Raw genomic sequence first — 19,619 nt, 5'->3', positions numbered from 1 at the left:
CTATTGCACGCATATGTCAAGAGCTTACAAAACTGTTTTATTTGGTGAATCGTTACTTGCCTAAAGCAAACAACGTTTTTCGAATTGCTTTAAATGTGCATTCCAAGTACAACCATACAGTGGATATAGCTATATGACACAGCAGATTATATTCGTTAGTTAAAATTAATTTAATTGTGTTGGTCTGGAGAAGCTATGCACTGCAACTATCGAATGGATATGGCTAATAGTACATTTGCATTTGGTTCCTTACTGAAGGTAAATACTCAAAATTACTTACATTTAGAGTCAGCAAAGGGAGCCACTAGGAATATCCTCTGCAGCATGAGCCGTCCCATCATATTTAACACGGGAACCTTGTGTGTAGGTAGCTAATGCAAATCATTAAAAGTATCAAAGCGGATCGTGCATTACGTGTGTGTAAACTATCATGGAAAACAATAACGTACAAATAAATTATTGAAAACAAAGAGTCTTTAATAAAGTAAAACACTCACGGCTGGCAGAGCTTGACAAGATCCTGGTCGGTTGTGCCGGGTGGAAGCCCCCGTATGTACAGGTTTGTCTTGCTCAGCTGCTCACCACTGGTGCTGTTAGCACTGCTGTGTGTACTGGGGCTTGGAGCCATTTGATTGGAAGTTTGTGTGTACGACTGCTGCAACAACAACAACAACAAAAGACAAGCAAATATTGTGATTAAAATACATTCCTATGCAAATCTCTGAAAGTGTTTTTTTTTATCACAGCAAAGAAGAATTCTGATTGGAATTACTGCACGAGATGCAAACTTATTTCTCCAGGCACCATCTTCTTTTCCACTGGAATTCTGAGCCTTGCCAGCACAGGGACCCCGTCGTACACTTGGTTTTCCACTGGCTATTTCCCGTGCCAAATAGGAAACACAACCGTGATATTCTGGCCTCACAGTCAAACTAGGCCAACGGCGGGCCTAGCGACAAGTACATTGCATGTGACATCAGTCGGTAAAGTGTGAGGACACCGCGTTACCCCGTCCGTCGTCTACGTGCAACTGAACTCGTTCAATGCACGCGACGTCAGCAGCACGCTTCGGGTCCTGCAGTGGAAAAACAACCTGGCTCAGTTGTACAGTAGATAAGGGAAACGTGGTTCCCTATTCAAACCACGAAATGGTCGATGTCACTCTCACGGTCGAGGGCCAGTCCCAGAATAAAATAACTTATCACAATCTTATGCTCATTATCAACTCCCAAGATCGATTTGAACCCATCGGGGATTTGACCTCACAATATTCTAATAGAGTTGCTCAAATCCATCTATAAATGCTTAAAAATAGTACTCATAACTCACAAAGACAAAGGTCCCCCAAGTCTTTTGGGGCAAGTGTTGTTGATATATGAGGGGATGGGTGGAAAACTCCACGCCGGTCGCCTTTGTCTCCCCATTGCTGATGTTTACTCCAAATATCACCTGGTACTCATTTAAAGCTCAGCCGACCTAGGTAAGGGAGGGTACAGGACAGGTTCTGGCATTTGCTGTCACTAATATTGGTCATGAGCGGGAATCCAACTCAAGTCTTTGCTAGGTTTGTAGTGAAGTGCTGTGCAAACCGCCGTGCCACTGCTCCCTGCAGAACAGGGGAAGAATATACAAACGCCACACTTACACACTCACACTTAGAATACTATCCACAAAGAACCACTGTTGGTCACAAAACCTCGTTTAACTACAATGGATAAGCAGCACCACCTCAGCAATAACGGCCTCAACATCACTTGCCTAGCACATTCATCAAGGGTGCCCTTGTCGATAAATGAGTATAAGCATGAAAACTTCTTTGAATGTTGAAATGACTCTGAGGAATTACGCTCCTCAGGGCTAGAGATATGCGACTCATCATCTTTGATCATTTTGCACAAACACCAAGAGCATATTTCTGGTCTAAATGAGCCGAATGCATGAATATGAGCTACTGTACTGGAGCTATATTTGCCATTCACAGTTATGTCTGTGAAACAATGGCTCTATATGTTTTATATTGCTGTATAAAATACATATTTACATTTCACTGTATAATATTGCTTCATTTTGTTTAATACGATATACAAGCCAAATTCAACGTTGGGATGTCTGGTATATCAGTCATGTTTGGACGCATTAACTCAGTTCCATTAATGAGTCATCAATTGTGTTTCATTTGAAGAACAACTCTCAAAATATGTGCACATACAAGTGCAGAAGTGTAATGATGTGTATAGCTTATACTGGCATGCTGGCATGCTTGCTTTTTCACAGTACAATCCTTCCCATGGGCTTCTGGCTCATTAATATGTGCTGATTTTATAAAAACAAGTATAATGGATTTCTTGCAGTTATTTTACATCAACAAAGCATCGTTGCAATGCATTCTTTGAATATGATTATCCCCAGAATAATTGATAATGCAAAGTCATTGAATTTAATACATGCACATATTGGTGTAATATTTGAGCAAGCAAAGATGTATTTAGTTGTGGAATGCTGACAGAGTTTCAGATGTTGTACTTTGCTGCCTCCAGAGAGCTTTATTTGTGCGTGTATCTGTGCATGTCTTCATTTGGTCAAATAATCCTTAAATTACATTATTTAAGCAAAGTCCCCCTTCCAATTATTCAGCAGCAAAACTTAAATAATTATTATGACAGTTCAGCCTCACAACAAGCAATGGCTCGTTGACATATCAGTTTTCTGGTATCACACATTTCTAACCATCGGCTACCGTGGAAACCATCAAAAAACCTTCATCACCTCCGTAATGCACGAGGTGCAAGGATAAAGGAAGCGTAGAGAATTCCCATGGCCCCTCCACACAGACATGGTGCCATCTCACTCGGTCTGTGAACTTCTTGGATCCATTATCAGATCGGACAGTTCTACCACATTGAAGCATTATCCCAATTCATATATTTTACGGCAGAAATCAGGTCAATGCCACGCACATTTAACGTGGTTTATAGACAACATGAGTATCAGTTAAAATATGCAAAGCCTTAATTCTATGCAGTTTAATTATGAGTTACAATTTTGTTACAGTACTACATTTTTAAATTATATGTTGTGTTAAATTCAGAATATAAATAAAACATTCAACCAGTCAGTCTGTTTCCTCATTCTCATTGATCCTCTCTATCAAGCCAAGATAAGACCAGTAATTGTGCTATGTGAATTTTCCAAACTGTTTGAAATGGAAATGGGGTTATTTCATGTTTGCTCTGTTGTACAGGGGACTCGTTGCTCCTGCACGCTCTTGTTTTCGCATGCGCCATTTGGCCAGCAAACGCAAAGGCATTGTTGTCAGTTCCAGCAGTGTACTGACGCGAGGTCTGACAATTTTCCGTGCAACGGTGGCATTCGGAAATGTTATCCGTGACGAAGGATGTGGTGGTTTTCATACCGTCTGATTCTAAAGCACGTTATCCTTCCAGCGCACGTAAGTTAAATAATCCCATTTGATAGACCTCTGTTGTTCCAAGTGTTGCCAGTGCATGCCTTGCAAACACATGAACGTGGTTGTGCCAGGACGTGCCAAACATTTATGTCTTTGTGATGTTGGTTTCAGGTTGTATCGCGCGCATATTGTTCAGATCATGTCCAACGTTCTGCTTCTTCAGGAGCTGAAATTAAATTTGCTCCACATTGGATATGATGCTGAATTACACGTGGTATAATGAGAAAACATATCCGAGAGCTTTGCATTTTAACCGTGAAAAGCTACACAGTAACCTTCAGAACATTCAGCGTTTCAACCAAACTAGATTCTCCTACACCAAAAGTCTGTCTTCTCAACCTCAGGAGCGGTCACTCTGTCTCCAAAACGTCCAAACGTCAGTGGAGACAGCTACAGATTCACTGTGCCACACTGTGAGAGGCTCGCAGCTTTAAACGATCAGGAACAGCATATTATGCTGACAACTGCACATGGGGATTAATAAATAAGATGTACTGTACAATGCAGCTGCAACTGGAACCCCTGGGATCTGCCATAAGTGGAGGAGACAGATACATTTAGGAGGGTATGGGAGCGCTTCTTGCACACACACACACACATCGCTTGATAGACTCGACCACATGGAGCGCAGTGTAACAACACCGCTGTTGTCCATCACTGTTGAGTAACACCGAGAATCCCTTTGATTTGTTCTCCCCCCCCTCCCCTTTTTCATTCCCCTCCCTTTTTTGTCAATTATTTTTTTACCTTGGACGTGAACGGAATGTTGTGATTTGTTTTATGTTGAACTTCTTTCGCACCGTGTGTAGCCGACGTGCTAACGGGCGGTGCGGTAGTTTTTGTTGTTGAAAAATAAAGTTGAAGAAAATAAATAAAGTACTTTATATGCGGTACAGCAGCTAATTTACATATATAAGTTTATAGAGTTGAAAGCCACGAATTAACTTTGCCAAATTTAAAAAAACATCCATGAGCTAGCTAATAAAACACCACTTACAATTACCACTTAAAATTAATATCACTTCACATTACTGTGTTAATTAAAATAATTCAAAAGCTTTTAACATTTTTAAGACTGCCCGATCTGTTGCTTAGTCATAATACAGATTAATAAAGCCGTAAACAATAAATATACGGTATCATCTTTCCGTGCTTAATATCAATATATCTTATAGTTTAATCAACTTATAAAATACTCACGTGGGCAATACAGCAAATCACCCATATCCAGTAGCATAACTCATGTCATTGAGGCAGTTATCACATCATTAAATTTGTGTGGGTGCTTTCGTAATTTTTACATCTTAATTTTAATCTTCAATATTAATTTAATGTGGCAGGTATCAATTTTTATTGTCTATTTCGAAGATATTTCTCATGATACGTTGACTAAAATAGCATAAAAAAGAAAGTCCCTATTGTTATTAACCGTATCTCCGCTGCATCTTTGAGGCAATCTCAAAGGAATTTCAGTAGTGGAACTGTGCTGCCTTTGATCCATTCTTGGAGACAAACACACGTTGAAGAAGTAATGAAAGCTGACACATGCTACGCCATGAAAACTGCGCACCAGGCTGACTTTAGCATCTGATTCACCAGGGCAGAATCATTTTCTCCCCACAGATTGACAGTTTCTTGCTTCCCCCTCACTTGCCATATGCTGACCCAGATGAACACCATCTTACGAAAAACAAGAATGCCTGGCTTTCCCAATGCGGTGCCTGGATGAAGCAACCTGCAAATCGGCTGCCTCTTGCCCTGTAATTACAGACACAGGTTCACTCAAAACCAAGCCACCCTTTCCCACCATTGGGAGGACATTGCAATCTATATATTTTGCACTCTTGCACAAGTGACAAAAGTGTAAAGATACGCATCTGAAAGGTGCCTCTAAAAAGCCGCGAACACCATTGGTATACGTGTGTATGTGTGTGAATGTATGTAGGTGTGTGTGAGTCATCTCGGTCATCTCAGTCAGTCGACCCGTAGCACCTGGGTCTGCCCCGTGACCTCGTGCCAGCGGGCGTTCGACACTGCACGTGGCCTCAAGGTGCACATGGCCTGGCACAAGCGTCGTGGTGAAGTCACCGCCACTTAGTGGCGAATGGTGGTTGTTGTTCCGTGCTGTTTGATGAGAACACAGTCTACGTAGTGAGAGCAAAGTGAGTGTATGTCTCCCAATAAAGTGGAAAAGCCCTCTCGTTTTCACACAAGACTTCTTGACTATCACCAAAGCACGAGGCTCCTCCCTCGGCCAAACAAGTGCTCCTCTGTGAGCCATTAAGAAAGTCGCCATTGTTTTGCCAGGCCCCTCCCTGCTATTAGGTCTCTTAATGGCTGGCATTTGCACGCGGTCATTACAGGCAAGCAGGGCAAGAAAGAGGGCTCAGATCGGGCTCAGATCGGTCGGAAGCCAAACAGCACAAAGCCACAATTCAAGGTTTCCCTTATCACAACACACGCATGCTCACACGTACAACAGACACACACTGACATGTGCAAGCTTGTAAATATACAATTGTACAGTGCCATATTTCTTAGACACCATCTCCTTAGCCGTGGAGTTAGATGTTGAAGAAGTATGGTAAGTTTTCCTCATTAATTAACTTGCCTTACAATATTAAAAATAAGCTTCAGAAAAGTGCTAGTCACACAAGTCAGCACGTGTCGCCAATTCTCAAATGAGCATTGAGCAGTACTCATTTCCAATGGTTATCCTGACCTATAGATGGAAATTCCACCATTCATATGGAAGGTTGTCAGTCTTGCCATATGAAAATCTTTTGACTCCCTCCAAAATGTTACCCACTTGACTCTGGACCAGGATTTAAATTGACAGCATTTCTATACTTTGGGCTGCGTAGGTTTTTGTGGCTGTGCTGCATACACACTCCGATGCGGTTTTCACGTCGGTGTACCGCATGTGGAGAGAATCGTTGGACCCTGTGCCGAACGGCACGTGGTCACGACCCCGAAAACACATTGGAGAGCACTTGGTACACTGCCACAGCACCACCCGGTCAGATCAATGTCCTACGTTGTATTCTAGAAGTGCACTCCTTGTTCAAAATTAGGCATTCATCTGATAGTTTATATAATACTGGTAGGAACCTCCTGGTTACACCAGCCCACAGGGGATTATTGTGTCCGTCCATCGTGCAGGGAGGGGCTGGGTGGGGAGGGGTGGGGAGGGGCTGGGTGGGGAGGGGCTGGGTGGGGAGGGGCTGGTCACCCCGTGGTGCCCTTATAAAACTCAACGTTTAACCTACTCACGCCGGCTTGTGCCCGCCCTCACAGTCGGGAATATTTGCGGAATACACCACGCCGCCGCTGGCCCTGCAGGCCATTGACCGAGCAACCCAACGTTCCTACCAGCTCCCTCCGCAGGACAATGTGTTTGTGCCCGAGCATCTTTGATGGCAGCATTCACCAGGGGGCTCTTTTGTTTAGGCCGGCCTCACAACTGAAGTGAGCACCTCGCCCAGCCACGGCCTTGCAGGCCAGTCACATGGCCGCGTTGAACGCATCTATACACAAGGAAGCAAGCATGTGATCTTCCGAAAATGTGCGTCGCAGTCATCGCGCTTCCAGCTACAATTATTATCACTGTCGTTCACAAACTTAGCCGCTCAATTACACTGTCAACTGCATGTCATAACGAACGTGTATATTTCCAAGTACTTTTACATTTCGTCATAAATTACTGAAAGCCATTCGAAAGTTTTATTGATATAGATATTCTCCTTGAAAGCAATCCCCATGCACAAAAAACAGGGTGTATCATGCTCTAGGATTTGCCGTGTATTGCCCGATAAATTTAGCCATGTCTACCCTTGAATATTAACCATGCTTTGGCACGCTTTAATAAACGCATCTCAACATCAGTTGTCCCGGCCTTAAAACCACAATGCAGCGCGATGAGACCAGTGTCCTGACGAAATGCTTCCCCTGTGAGGAACGTACAACTCATTATATATAACATGTAAGCATCTTAGTCTACATACGGTAGTAATACAATCTAAAATGTACAGCCCTTTGTCAATCCACTGGCGGATGAAGGCTCCTCACATCGTGTCGGTGAAGAGAATTGTCTGACCACACTTTTCTGTGCTGATGTGTGGGTTGGAGAATATGGTTCAGATATCACTACTCATCTTAGCCTTGGCTGGGGTCGGTTATTAGTGCACCATCGGTCCCCGCCGCCTCTGGGAATACAGCCCCACATTATGGGAATGTTTGAAATAAGAGCAAGGGAATAATACAGCAGTGTCATGATGATTCATGTGTTGTTTAAATCTTGTACTTGCATTTATTAAATAACAGTACTGGCTATGAAGCATAGCTAAACGCGATAGATCAGAAATGAAGAGGTCAGAGGCCAATGTTTTTGTGATATCAAAAAAATACATGCACGTGTACAGTGTATTCTACTTGTGTCCTGCTCATAATGGATATTCAGATAAAATAAATACATGTCATCTAAACCACAGTGTTTGAAAATGCAAACGTTTGCTGAAAGTGGGATATTAAAACAGACTTATACATTTTCATAAAACCCCAAAATAATGTTTTAAACTTGTTTACTTAATGTCCTGCAGCATTGGAGTTTACACAAAAGTATCCTTTTGGGAATACAGAAAATGTATTGAAATGTATCATAAGAGTTCACTATGTTACCTCTTTAGGTAATTCGTAGCCATGTGCTACTCAGCCATCTCTATAATTAGTAATTTAAAAGGGCGGCAATCTGCATTTATATTTTACCTGCATAATATATGTTTAAAAATAGTATTAACTTGAAAGGAACACACAAGTAGTCAGAGATGAAACGCTGAAGATTATATTATATTAACTTCCATTTTAGTCTTGCGCATCCATTCCACTGTCGTTTATATTATTCAACTGAATTGGGATCATGCAGAGTAATCCCTGTCCCCTCCTGCAAAAAAGACATGACAGGATCCTCCCAAACAGAGTCGTGAGACTCCGGGAGGCATTCCTGGATAAACACAAGTGTAGTGATAATATAAATACACGTTGCCAAACAGCGTTCATACAAACACCACATTCGTAAACAGCAATCACAATTGACATTTACCGTCACATAATGCGTGATTAAATACAGTCTATATTTGCTATAATCTTAAATATGAACGTATTCCACCCACCATGACAACAGCATACCCTTGCAATAGCGTATGAACTTGATAATCGCAGGGCCAGCGTGGTAAACAGGGCTACAGGTTAAGCTGTAACTCAGAGAACACATGCCGTTACCATTTCACCTACAACGTTTCTTTTTTTTATCTCCTCTCCGTGAAAGGAAGAGAATCGCGTGGCACAAACCGCTGCCAGCAATCTTCACCCTGGCTAACTGCATCGCAGTAACTGAGTACCAATTCCAATTAGCACTGCTGTAGCAGACACTCCACGGAGAGTGGCTGAACCCCCCCCCCCGTGTTCAGTAAGCACTTCACTCCCTCCCTGCCGTACGCACACGAGGTTTTTTTTTTGCATCTCACGTGCTAGGTTCAAATTTGTCCTCCAATAGCTGCTTGTGCAATGTGCTCATCACAGTTTTCATGACCCGAGTTTCATCGTGGGAAGTACAAAACAATATTTTCAAAATTATTACAGCGCAAATACAATCCAAAGCCAGTCAATTAGTGAGTTGTGTTTCGCAATTACAGGAAAAAGGCGATTAGTTGCGCTTTTAATTTTTTTGTTATTCGCACATCGTTCAGCATAATTTTAAGGAAAGCGTGCAAGAAATTTTAGTTTTTGAATGCAAAGGCTACGTATGATATTGTTCTAATTGTACTCGCCAATTTACACAACTAAGACTAATCGTCAAGTCAACAGCCAACGTATTCCCATCGAACGTAAACGAAGTGTAGTTGGGTTTAAACCTGCACCTAGGGTTGGCAGCTGTAAATGCAGAACATAGGTCTGAATAATGGAACGTCCAACTTATAGAGACATCCATTAGTCTCTAATTGTCACAGCACTAACATGCAGACACAATAATTAGTACCTAAACAGTAAATACAAAATAACATCTGTACTTGCATATTACAAACATTAACTCTTAACATCAGAAGCATATGGAATACAAGGGTATGGTGTCACATTTATTTAAAATGTGTTCTAACAGTGAACGTTTGAAATGTTGTTCGTAGATGTTCCCTGTTTACCAAGTAAATGACAATTACACACAGAGTTTAGCACCAGCATACGAAGCAATGGAACTTTGGGCATTAATCATCATCATATTTCTATCACAAGCCCAGCATTATATTTAATTCATAGTAACTTAGTATATTTGGTATTCGCACCACTCTCATAGCATAAGGCTATCACACGAAGGCGCTGTGTTTCACAGTAGGGGCGAATGTTGTTATGTGTAATCCCAATTGAGTAATTTGCAGATAATTTTTTCAAATGTAGAACAGTTTGACACAGGGACACAAATTGCCTACTCACAATTTCCCATTCTCTATACAGTACTGTTTTTTTTTCCTTCAAACAAAGCATAAATACGCAAATCCAAGCAAAGCGTGTATTTGGAGCTGAGGATTGCAGCGCCGGGTATGGGGTGGTGCAAATCCTGCACTCCGGTGCATTGTTGGATTGCAGATTTGTGCAACTCTCAAATCCACTGGGCTGCAGCACGCTGACCCGGCGGGAGTTGGCAGTACAGCAAACGGGTTTCGCCAACCTCTCTGCGCACACCTTCGAGTGCGTCCCAATAATATGCACGAGAGCTTTGTGCAGGCATTCCAGTTTCCTTCCACATGCAAAATAACTCCCCTAAAAATGGAATTTTACAAACATCCGAATGCCACCACCCTCCAGACAATGAGTCCCAAGACTCGGTGAGACTTATCTTGATGAATTAAAATTGCATTATTACCGAAACAATAATAATTCAACGATACATTCATTTATTTATGACTGCTTTTTGTGTTCCCTTTGTTGTGCTTTTCTGCCGCACCTCTGATTAGCGACGGTCGGGGCGATGTACGGTGCGCGAAATAAGTTCATCGCACGTACATCAGAAAACACAAGCACAACGTTGCCCGTGGGTTCAAATGTTAAAACGACGTACGCTGACCTTTAACAACCGTGCAAAAGAGTGCCCACCGCACACTTTCACCACCGTACTTGCCCCGAGGGGGGGGGGAGCGCATTGAAGATCGGCATCAAGCGCCGTCTCAGTGCGCTCCTCACTGGGAGCAGCAGCAGCAGCACTCAACACGGATGAGGCTCAGGGTGTTTTCATTGCACCCCCCCCCCCTTTTCCTGTCACGCAAAGCTGAATGTAGGCAGCTGTGGCAGACACTGAAGCATTGTATGGAGGAAGGCCTTGGGGGGGGGGGGGTGGCTTGTTGCACTTATCTGAATGTGTCCGGTGCCAGCCAAGACACAAAGACAAAGATCCCCCGTGTAGCCTTAACAGACTGTTGGGGCAAGTGCCGTTAGCGAGGAGCACCTATGAAAGCCGGCACGGCGCACGAAGGCGTGGGTGGCCAGGACCACGCCCAGCCGCCTTTGTCTCCGCAGTGGCGATGTTTACACACCGCAACCAGGTAATCATTTGAGGCTGAGTCGACCTAGGGGAGGTCCTAGACCTGTTTAGATAATCGTCACCGGGTCGAACTCGAGTCGCCGAGTTTGTAGCGCAGCACCCCAATCGCTACACTACACCCACACGCACCTCCCTTTCCCCGTAAAGGATCCTTGTAAATGTGTCAATTGGCAACGTTGTTGGCTGCTGCTGATGACACGGCAAACTCAATGTTGCACACATGGCACATAGAGTACACATTACACAAAGGCCACAAATGGCACATCAGGGCACACATTGCACATCAGGGCACACCAGGGCACACTTTGAACAACAGGGCACACTTTGCACAACAGGGCACATCATGGCACACCAGGGCACACATTGCACACCAGGGCACACCAGGGCACACATTGCACACCAGGGCACACATTGCACACCAGGGCACACATTGCACACCAGGGCACACATGGCACACCAGGGCACACAGGGCACACATTACACACCAGGGCACACATTACACACCAGGGCACACATTGCACACGAGGGCACACATTGCACACCAGGGCACACCAGGGCACACATTGCACACGAGGGCACACATTGCACACCAGGGCACACATTACACACATTGCACACCAGGGCACACCAGGGCACACATTGCACACCAGAGCACACATTGCACACCAGGGCACACATTGCACACCAGAGCACACCAGGGCACACATGGCACACCAGGGCACACATTGCACACCAGGGCACACCAGGGCACACATTACACACCAGGGCACACATGGCACACCAGAGCACACCAGGGCACACATTGCACACCAAGGCACACATTGCACACCAGGGCACACATTGCACACCAGGGCACACATTGCACACCAGGGCACACATTGCACACCAGGGCACACATTGCACACCAGGGCACACATTACACACCAGGGCACACATTGCACACCAGGGCACACATTGCACACCAGAGCACACATTGCACACCAGGGCACACATTACACACCAGGGCACACATTGCACACCAGGGCACACATTGCACACCAGGGCACACATTTCACACCAGGGCACACATGGCACACCAGGGCACACCAGGGCACACCAGGGCACACATGGCACATCAGGGCACACCAGGGCACACCAGGGCACACATTACACACCAGGGCACACATTACACACCAGGGCACACATTGGACACCAGGGCACACCAGGGCACACCAGGGCACACATTGCACACCAAGGCACACCAGGGCACACCAGGGCACACATTACACACCAGGGCACACCAGGGCACACCAGGACACACCAGGGCACACATTACACACCAGGGCACACATTGCACACCAGGGCACACCAGGGCACACCAGGGCACACCAGGGCACACCAGGGCACACATTGCACACCAGGGCACACCAGGGCACACATTACACACCAGGGCACACATTGCACACCAGGGCACACCAGGGCACACATTACACACCAGGGCACACCAGGGCACACATTACACACCAGGGCACACATTACACACCAGGGCACACCAGGATTACACACCAGGGCACACATGGCGCACAGGGCACACATGGCACACCAGGGCACACATGGCACACCAGGGCACACATTACACACCAGGGCACACATTGCACACCAGGGCACACATTGCACACCAGGGCACACATGGCACACCAGGGCACACATTGCACACCAGTGCACACATGGCACACCAGGGCACACATGGCACACCAGGGCACACATGGCACACCAGGGCACACATTGCATACCAGGGCACACATTGCACACCAGGGCACACATTGCACACCAGGGCACACATTGCACACCAGGGCACACATTGCACACCAGGGCACACCAGGGCACACATTGCACACCAGGGCACACCAGGGCACACATTACACACCAGGGCACACCAGGGCACACATTACACACCAGGGCACACATTGCACACCAGGGCACACCAGGGCACACCAGGGCACACATGGCACACCAGGGCACACCAGGGCACACCAGGGCACACATTACACACCAGGGCACACATTGCACACCAGGGCACACCAGGGCACACATTACACACCAGGGCACACAAGGGCACACATTACACACCAGGGCACACATTACACACCAGGGCACACATTACACACCAGGGCACACATTACACACCAGGGCACACATGGCGCACAGGGCACACATGGCGCACAGGGCACACATGGCACACCAGGGCACACATGGCACACCAGGGCACACATGGCACACCAGGGCACACATTGCACACCAGGGCACACATTGCACACCAGGGCACACATGGCACACCAGGGCACACATTGCACACCAGGGCACACATGGCACACCAGGGCACACATGGCACACCAGGGCACACATGGCACACCAGGGCACACATGGCACACCAGGGCACACATGGCACACCAGGGCACACATGGCACACCAGGGCACACATTGCACACCAGGGCACACATTGCACACCAGGGCACACCAGGGCACACATTGCACACCAGGGCACACATTGCACACCAGGGCACACCAGGGCACACAGGGCACATCAGGGCACATCAAACGCTCAACGAGAGGTGCTGTGTCGGTGGTACTCCCGGCGTATAAAAAAGCCTATCTTGCCGTCTCTACTGCTTTAAGTGACACGAGCATGAGAAAAGCTTTCGAATGTTCTGCTGCTCATGAAAATGGTGTGCGGTAACTGGGCAGGGAATATCGCATCTGGAATGCTTTACAGTATTACAATCACGATTAATACCATTAAACGCAGGATACGTCTGGCTAAATGTAATACGGTATATTTAAAAAAACACCTAGTGAACAGATGACACGGAATAGAATTCGATAACTGTTATTAACAACATCTGCTAAATCAAGTTTCACAAGAAAGGGTAAACCTAAATTCGTTTTTAAAAGATTTCAGCGCAAAACTGCATTCAATACATTAATACTTTAACGCCCATCACTCACATAAGCGGTCGGTAACGTTAAAAACCAATGTTTCAAAGTCGTAAATAAAATAACATCACGTTACATTAAAGCACACCGAAACGTAAAGCGACGCCTTCGTCCTACCTGTTTACTGGCCGATGCCCTCTTAGGACTCTGTGGCAGGATCATCTTTGTGGCGACAGCGTGCGAGGGTGAGTGGCCTGTCAATAGGAGGTGGGCGCGCGGCGTCGGTCTAACGTCTACGAGCACCGTCCCCCCCCCCCAGCTGCTCAGCCTTCTCCTCGCAGCGCTAACCCCCCTCTCCACTCGAAGAAGCACAAAGAGAGGTGAGTGGTGGTGGTGGTGGGGCGATCGACAACATAAGCCAGTCGTGGGGGGTGCCTCCGATGTTGCGCTGCGCTCACGACGCAACTTTCATTACCGTGCCTTGCGACTCCCATTCACCCCTTCGAGGGTCTCTGCGAGTCGGAGCGGAGAAACTCGCGCACGTTTCTCAACCCCTCCCCTCTTCTCTCACCGCGGCCTCTACCAATAGCGGCCGCGAGAGAGAGAGAGGGGGGTGGTGGTGGTGCTGGAGGAATTCGTCCCAATGTTTTTAAAGTCCATCAAGTACGCGTGTTCGTGCCTGCCTAACGGTGCCACTCGATTTCGACGCAGCACGTTGATTTGTCAAATGAGCGTGGCAGTGATTATTTAAGAAACGAGTTGATATTTAAAGCGAAGGGGCTTTTCGCCACAGCCCTGTGTAAATATCAAGTGGTGGAATCCGAATGCATAGATGGAATTCCTATGGTCACATGACCTGCAATGGAATCATTAAAGCTTTGGCTGGGAGACTGTTTTTAGCGAGCTGGGAGTGAGTACATCGTAAACGTTAAAAATAAAACAATGCTCCGATTACATATGCACCAGTCAGAACACTGACATTTTCTTTAACAAATATAACTGTGTGTTTCGAACTTTAGGTTGTTAAGCATTGGTATTTCAGAGGACGATAACAATATGCGTAGTCTTCTGATATGATGAAATATTTTTTGTCATGAGCCAATGTGTTTCCACTGCTGGATGAAAGCTGAGCTAAATTGTTACAATTCCTCTGATGCCACAATCCATCCCACTCCTACACGGGCTGACCTCATCGCTCCGTCACCGCACTCACAACCACTTGTTTGGCTGCCATTCGACCATCATCCCATCTAGCGATGTGATTACTCAAATCCACGAGCTTTCCTGCAGAGCCATTATGCCTCTAATGTGTTGATCATGTGTCCCTTTCATCACCCAAACCTGTATATCTCTTTACTTCTTTGAGAACTTATCAAATGTTGTTCCATTGTTTTGCCAATGTCCATGTTCATGGTTCATTGTCATAGATGTCAATATACAATTATTGAAATACTAGCTTGTTTGCCCGTCCAAGGACGGGTGTATATTGCAGGAAATGTGAAATATTAAATACAAAATTGTTCAGCTCATTAATATTAATGAGGGGGGTGGGCCTCATGTGGAGTGACGTCACACGGGGTGGACCTCATGTTGAGTGACGTCAAGCACGGGACACACACATTCTTGGCTCATTATAGTAGTAATGCCTCTTCAGCCGCAATACTGTATTAATTCACTTTTCTAAAAGCAATCAGTCCTCCTCTTGTGTACCTCTATATTGCATTGTTTTAATCACAATCCACTTTCAACAATTGCCTTAGGTATATTTATTATGCTGCATTTTCCAGTTATATCCCTTCAAAATTTATTTTATTTATGCGAGAAAACTTGGTATGGATTGCTTTTGTTTGTGCTCACATTTATAGCGCCTTTGACAATGTATTTTCACATTTACGAGAGACACAATATTTATTTTGTATTTTAACTAATTGGTGCACATACTGGTGAAGGACTGTACAAACAAAATATTTGAGCCCGACGCCGATTAATAATCGGGTAAACCTTGAAATCATAATCAGTCCCCACCACACCTTTAGCTGTATCCTCGGTTGAACACTACACAATCTTCAACCACACGCTAGTTGCTTGCCTGTGAATGGAAGTCCAGGTTTCCAATTACCCCTAAGAGGGAGCCAGTGACACTCAACCCGGCCAAAGGGAACGGTGAAAGCTATTTGCAGGGCTTCAAGAGTCGCTTTACCGACTGGGTCGATAATGGGATGATGAGTGTCTCTGATCTGTCTGCCCACTGTGACCTACGTCAGCCCTATGCCAATATTATCGCTTCATCAGAGAGCATGCAAACCACTGCCCGTGCACATTCAATCAAGCCGTGGGTTTCTTACAAGGGTAAGCGGACCAGCTTTGAAAGATATATCGTAAATACAAGGAGTAATTTTAAGCCTCGTATTCTTTGCCGGTTCTTTCTTAGCTCATTTCGTTGTTTTGATGTGGTTTCATATTTGCCGGTTCTTTCTTAGCTCATTTCGTTGTTTTGATGTGGTTTCATATTTTCAGCGATACCGTCAATATCCATTTTCAACGTTTTCCAAGTAAGGTTGAAAGCATTCATACATTAGCTCTGTCGTCAGTCTGTCTGCGGAGGGTGGTCATGATAACTCTCATAATGATAACCCAATATGATCTCAATTTTATTCCATGACTATGCATTAATGAATTGTATCCCCTGTTATATAAATAGTTTTGACAAAGTTAAAGCCAGAGTGAAACCTGGAGAATGAGTATATGCTCTGTATCGTGAAAATATATCTACATAGTATCGAACCATTTCAGTTCAAATGGTCACCTGAATTTGCTAGAGATATAATTAGAGGGAACAGGGTATATGGAAGCCCCAACGTAGGTTCAGATTACGTAAGTTAACATGGAAAGGACCTCTTCCAGGCTTTCACATTCTCTACCTGGGCTCAAATATCCTGGGTGCTGATAGCTTTTGGAATGGAAAATATATATACGCACCAAATGTTAATATATTATTGGGATGGCAGCAAAAGTTGGTATTGCTATGGTTCGCACTTCTAATCGGTGACATAAGAGCTGTTTTCTGAAGTTTGCTAAAAAGGTGACTGCTGGATTTGAGTCTTCTTCACCAGCATCGGTATCTGTAGTTGACGAGGGTTATGATGTTTATACCAGGGCGAATGTCAAGTATTTAATCTGAACATCCACCACAGACATGTGGAATGTTCATCACCAGCTCAAGGTTGCCAATGTTAATAATTGTTGCCAAACGCTATATTGGACTTTCACTCATTTAACACTGTTTGCTAATAAGTATAACCCGTAAAAACAAAGTTTTTCACTATAAATCCTTTATATACGTGGCAGCGAACTTAATATAAAGGATTTAAAAATATATTCGCCTGTGGAGGACGCGGGGATCAATCCCGCGACCTTTGGCATGGGAAGCGAGGGTGCTACCAACTGCGCTACTCCGCCACGGCCTGTGGAGGGGTTACGCTCTGGGCTCATACTGTGAATGAGTTCTATTTGAATATATGTAAAATAATTTTTTTTTGCCTAAAAGTGTAAAATTTTGGGAATTTTTTTTCACGAACATTAATTGTCTCGCACAACGAGTCTGTGTGGAAAATGTCAGCTCGATTGGATCACGGGAAGTGGGTTAAAAAACGACCGAAAGATTTGCACGGTCGTAAGCAAGCACGCAAGCAAGCAAGCACGCAAGCAAGCAAGCAAACTTAATATAAAGGATTTAAAAATACAGTACCATCCCGTTATTCACAAAGGCTACTTTCTAGTATGGACTAATTTTTGAATTAAATATTCATTAAATCAATGCTGAACATAAAATACTGTAGGTGAATCAACTTCCTGATGATAATATGTTGACGTTCTATCTTGGATTTTACCGTATTTACGGTGATTGCAAACAACAGCCTTTACCAAAAAACAATATTCTAAGGACATATGAGTTCTTAACTGTGTCCACATACAACTGATTAAAAGAACAATTATTAGAAAAATTATTTGTCGTGCAAGCTTTATAAAAACACTCCAAGTATCGTGCAAAATAAAAATGCTTTGCAATTTAAACAACATTATTTTTTGGCGCTGTACATTCCAGCTATCACGAGAGCAGGCATGATACTCGCACACCCCTCTGAATCCCACAATGTCTTGAAATGAGATCAACACAAAATATGCTGAATGTAAAATTTCAAAAGTTATTGGACTGATGTTTAAATAACAAAAAACATAGGCGCATAACAACACACTGACTGCAATAGCATTGGAGATGCGGTAATTGTCTGCAGAAAAATGAGCCTACAATGTATTGTGCTTAATATGAGATCTTGGCACACAGCCAACGGTATTTACATGGCAATTTTTGTTATTAACCTAAGTGTAAGAATGTCTCATCTGTTGTGGCAACCACTGTGTATGTTATTATAATGATAACGGAAATATTTTGTAAAATTAATTTTAGTTTAAACTTGAGAACACGAAGTGTATTATTTTGCCAACACATTGCAGATTGTTAAAACATTTAACACAATTTTTCGAGATTAAATATTCATACTGCAATTAAAAACAAATCTTAACGCCCATATACGCTGCATTTCATATGTGCCTCCTTTCAAAACTGCACTACAGTAGTTTATAAATCACTATAATTAGACGTTTATCTTGAAGCATCACATTTCAACGTCACATGAAAATGTTACATCATGTGTACTCATTAGGAGCGAGTTCTTGGTTCTGTTTCGCACCCAAATTATTTGCCCTATTTATCGCCCCTTCTTCAGACAGTGGTGCTACATTACTAAGGCACCAATTTAAGAATGTGTGAATCGCGAAGATTGGAAGAATAAAACATATATTTGGCATAACAAAGCTGTAGAGGATGCTAATGAGCGGCCTTGCGGTGCAGAAGTAACGACTGCACCTGGCTTCTGAGGGCTGCCAGGGCATCACATGGGCAGCAGCTGCCGCTACGCAGTTCTAGGTCACTAGCAGCAAGCACACTGTCAGTCTCAGTGTGCACAGCAATGTTCCAAAAACGATACATGCAAATGTGTGGAAGTTTAGCACACACACACACTGCAGCTTATCCAGCAACAATATTGCATACGCCCACACACAGATGTGCAGCACACAAACACAGATTTTCCCAGGTAGTGCCGGTGGCATCAATCACCATTGTGGAGAGGTAAATTAACATACTTCTTACTTCTCTTTAGTATCACATGAGTACAGTACCTATAATTGTGTCAAATCCCTTGGCTTCATGATAATCTTAAAATATGATATTCACGTGGACTAATTCACCAGTCAAGTTAAGACCAGCATGCTGTACTGTAAGAGTAAAACATTAGTGCACGTGATCCTAATGAGGCATTCTTACTGAAAAGCGAACACAACCGTGAATGCTATCAGTTGCTGCTCACTTCCCCAAAGTTTGCCTCTGGAAACCATATATGTAGAGTGCCCACTTCCACAATATGGAGCCCATTAGCTTGGCTAATGCCAACAACAATCACATCTGTAGATGAGCATCGGTGATTCTCCTGTGCCGATGAGTCTTAATAAGAATAACAACTGGACCACCACAGGTGGCTATCGCTGCTGCTGCTGTCAGTTGGCACATTTGCTCAAATGTATTTTGATGGT

The 19,619-nt window shown here is 44.4% G+C and overlaps 1 protein-coding gene across 4 annotated transcripts in view; it reads right to left on the bottom strand.

Annotated features, from left to right (window-relative positions):
- Positions 1-19,619, bottom strand: part of LOC144728829 (RNA-binding motif, single-stranded-interacting protein 3-like) — a 148,964-nt gene that overhangs the window by 39,716 nt on the left and 89,629 nt on the right. For 2 of the 4 annotated variants that reach the window (XM_078608516.1, XM_078608525.1), the window contains one exon: positions 498-655. In XM_078608516.1, the coding sequence (XP_078464642.1) occupies positions 498-655 (158 nt within the window). The other 2 variants (XM_078608540.1, XM_078608533.1) reach the window with 2 other exon arrangements.

Source organism: Lampetra planeri, chromosome 2, assembly GCF_965212315.1.
Source record: "Lampetra planeri chromosome 2, kcLamPlan1.2.h2, whole genome shotgun sequence".
NCBI classification, from domain to species: Eukaryota; Metazoa; Chordata; class Hyperoartia; order Petromyzontiformes; family Petromyzontidae; genus Lampetra; species Lampetra planeri.
The sequence above is the reverse complement of the archived record's forward strand: the minus strand, read 5'-3'. Positions and strand labels throughout refer to the sequence as shown.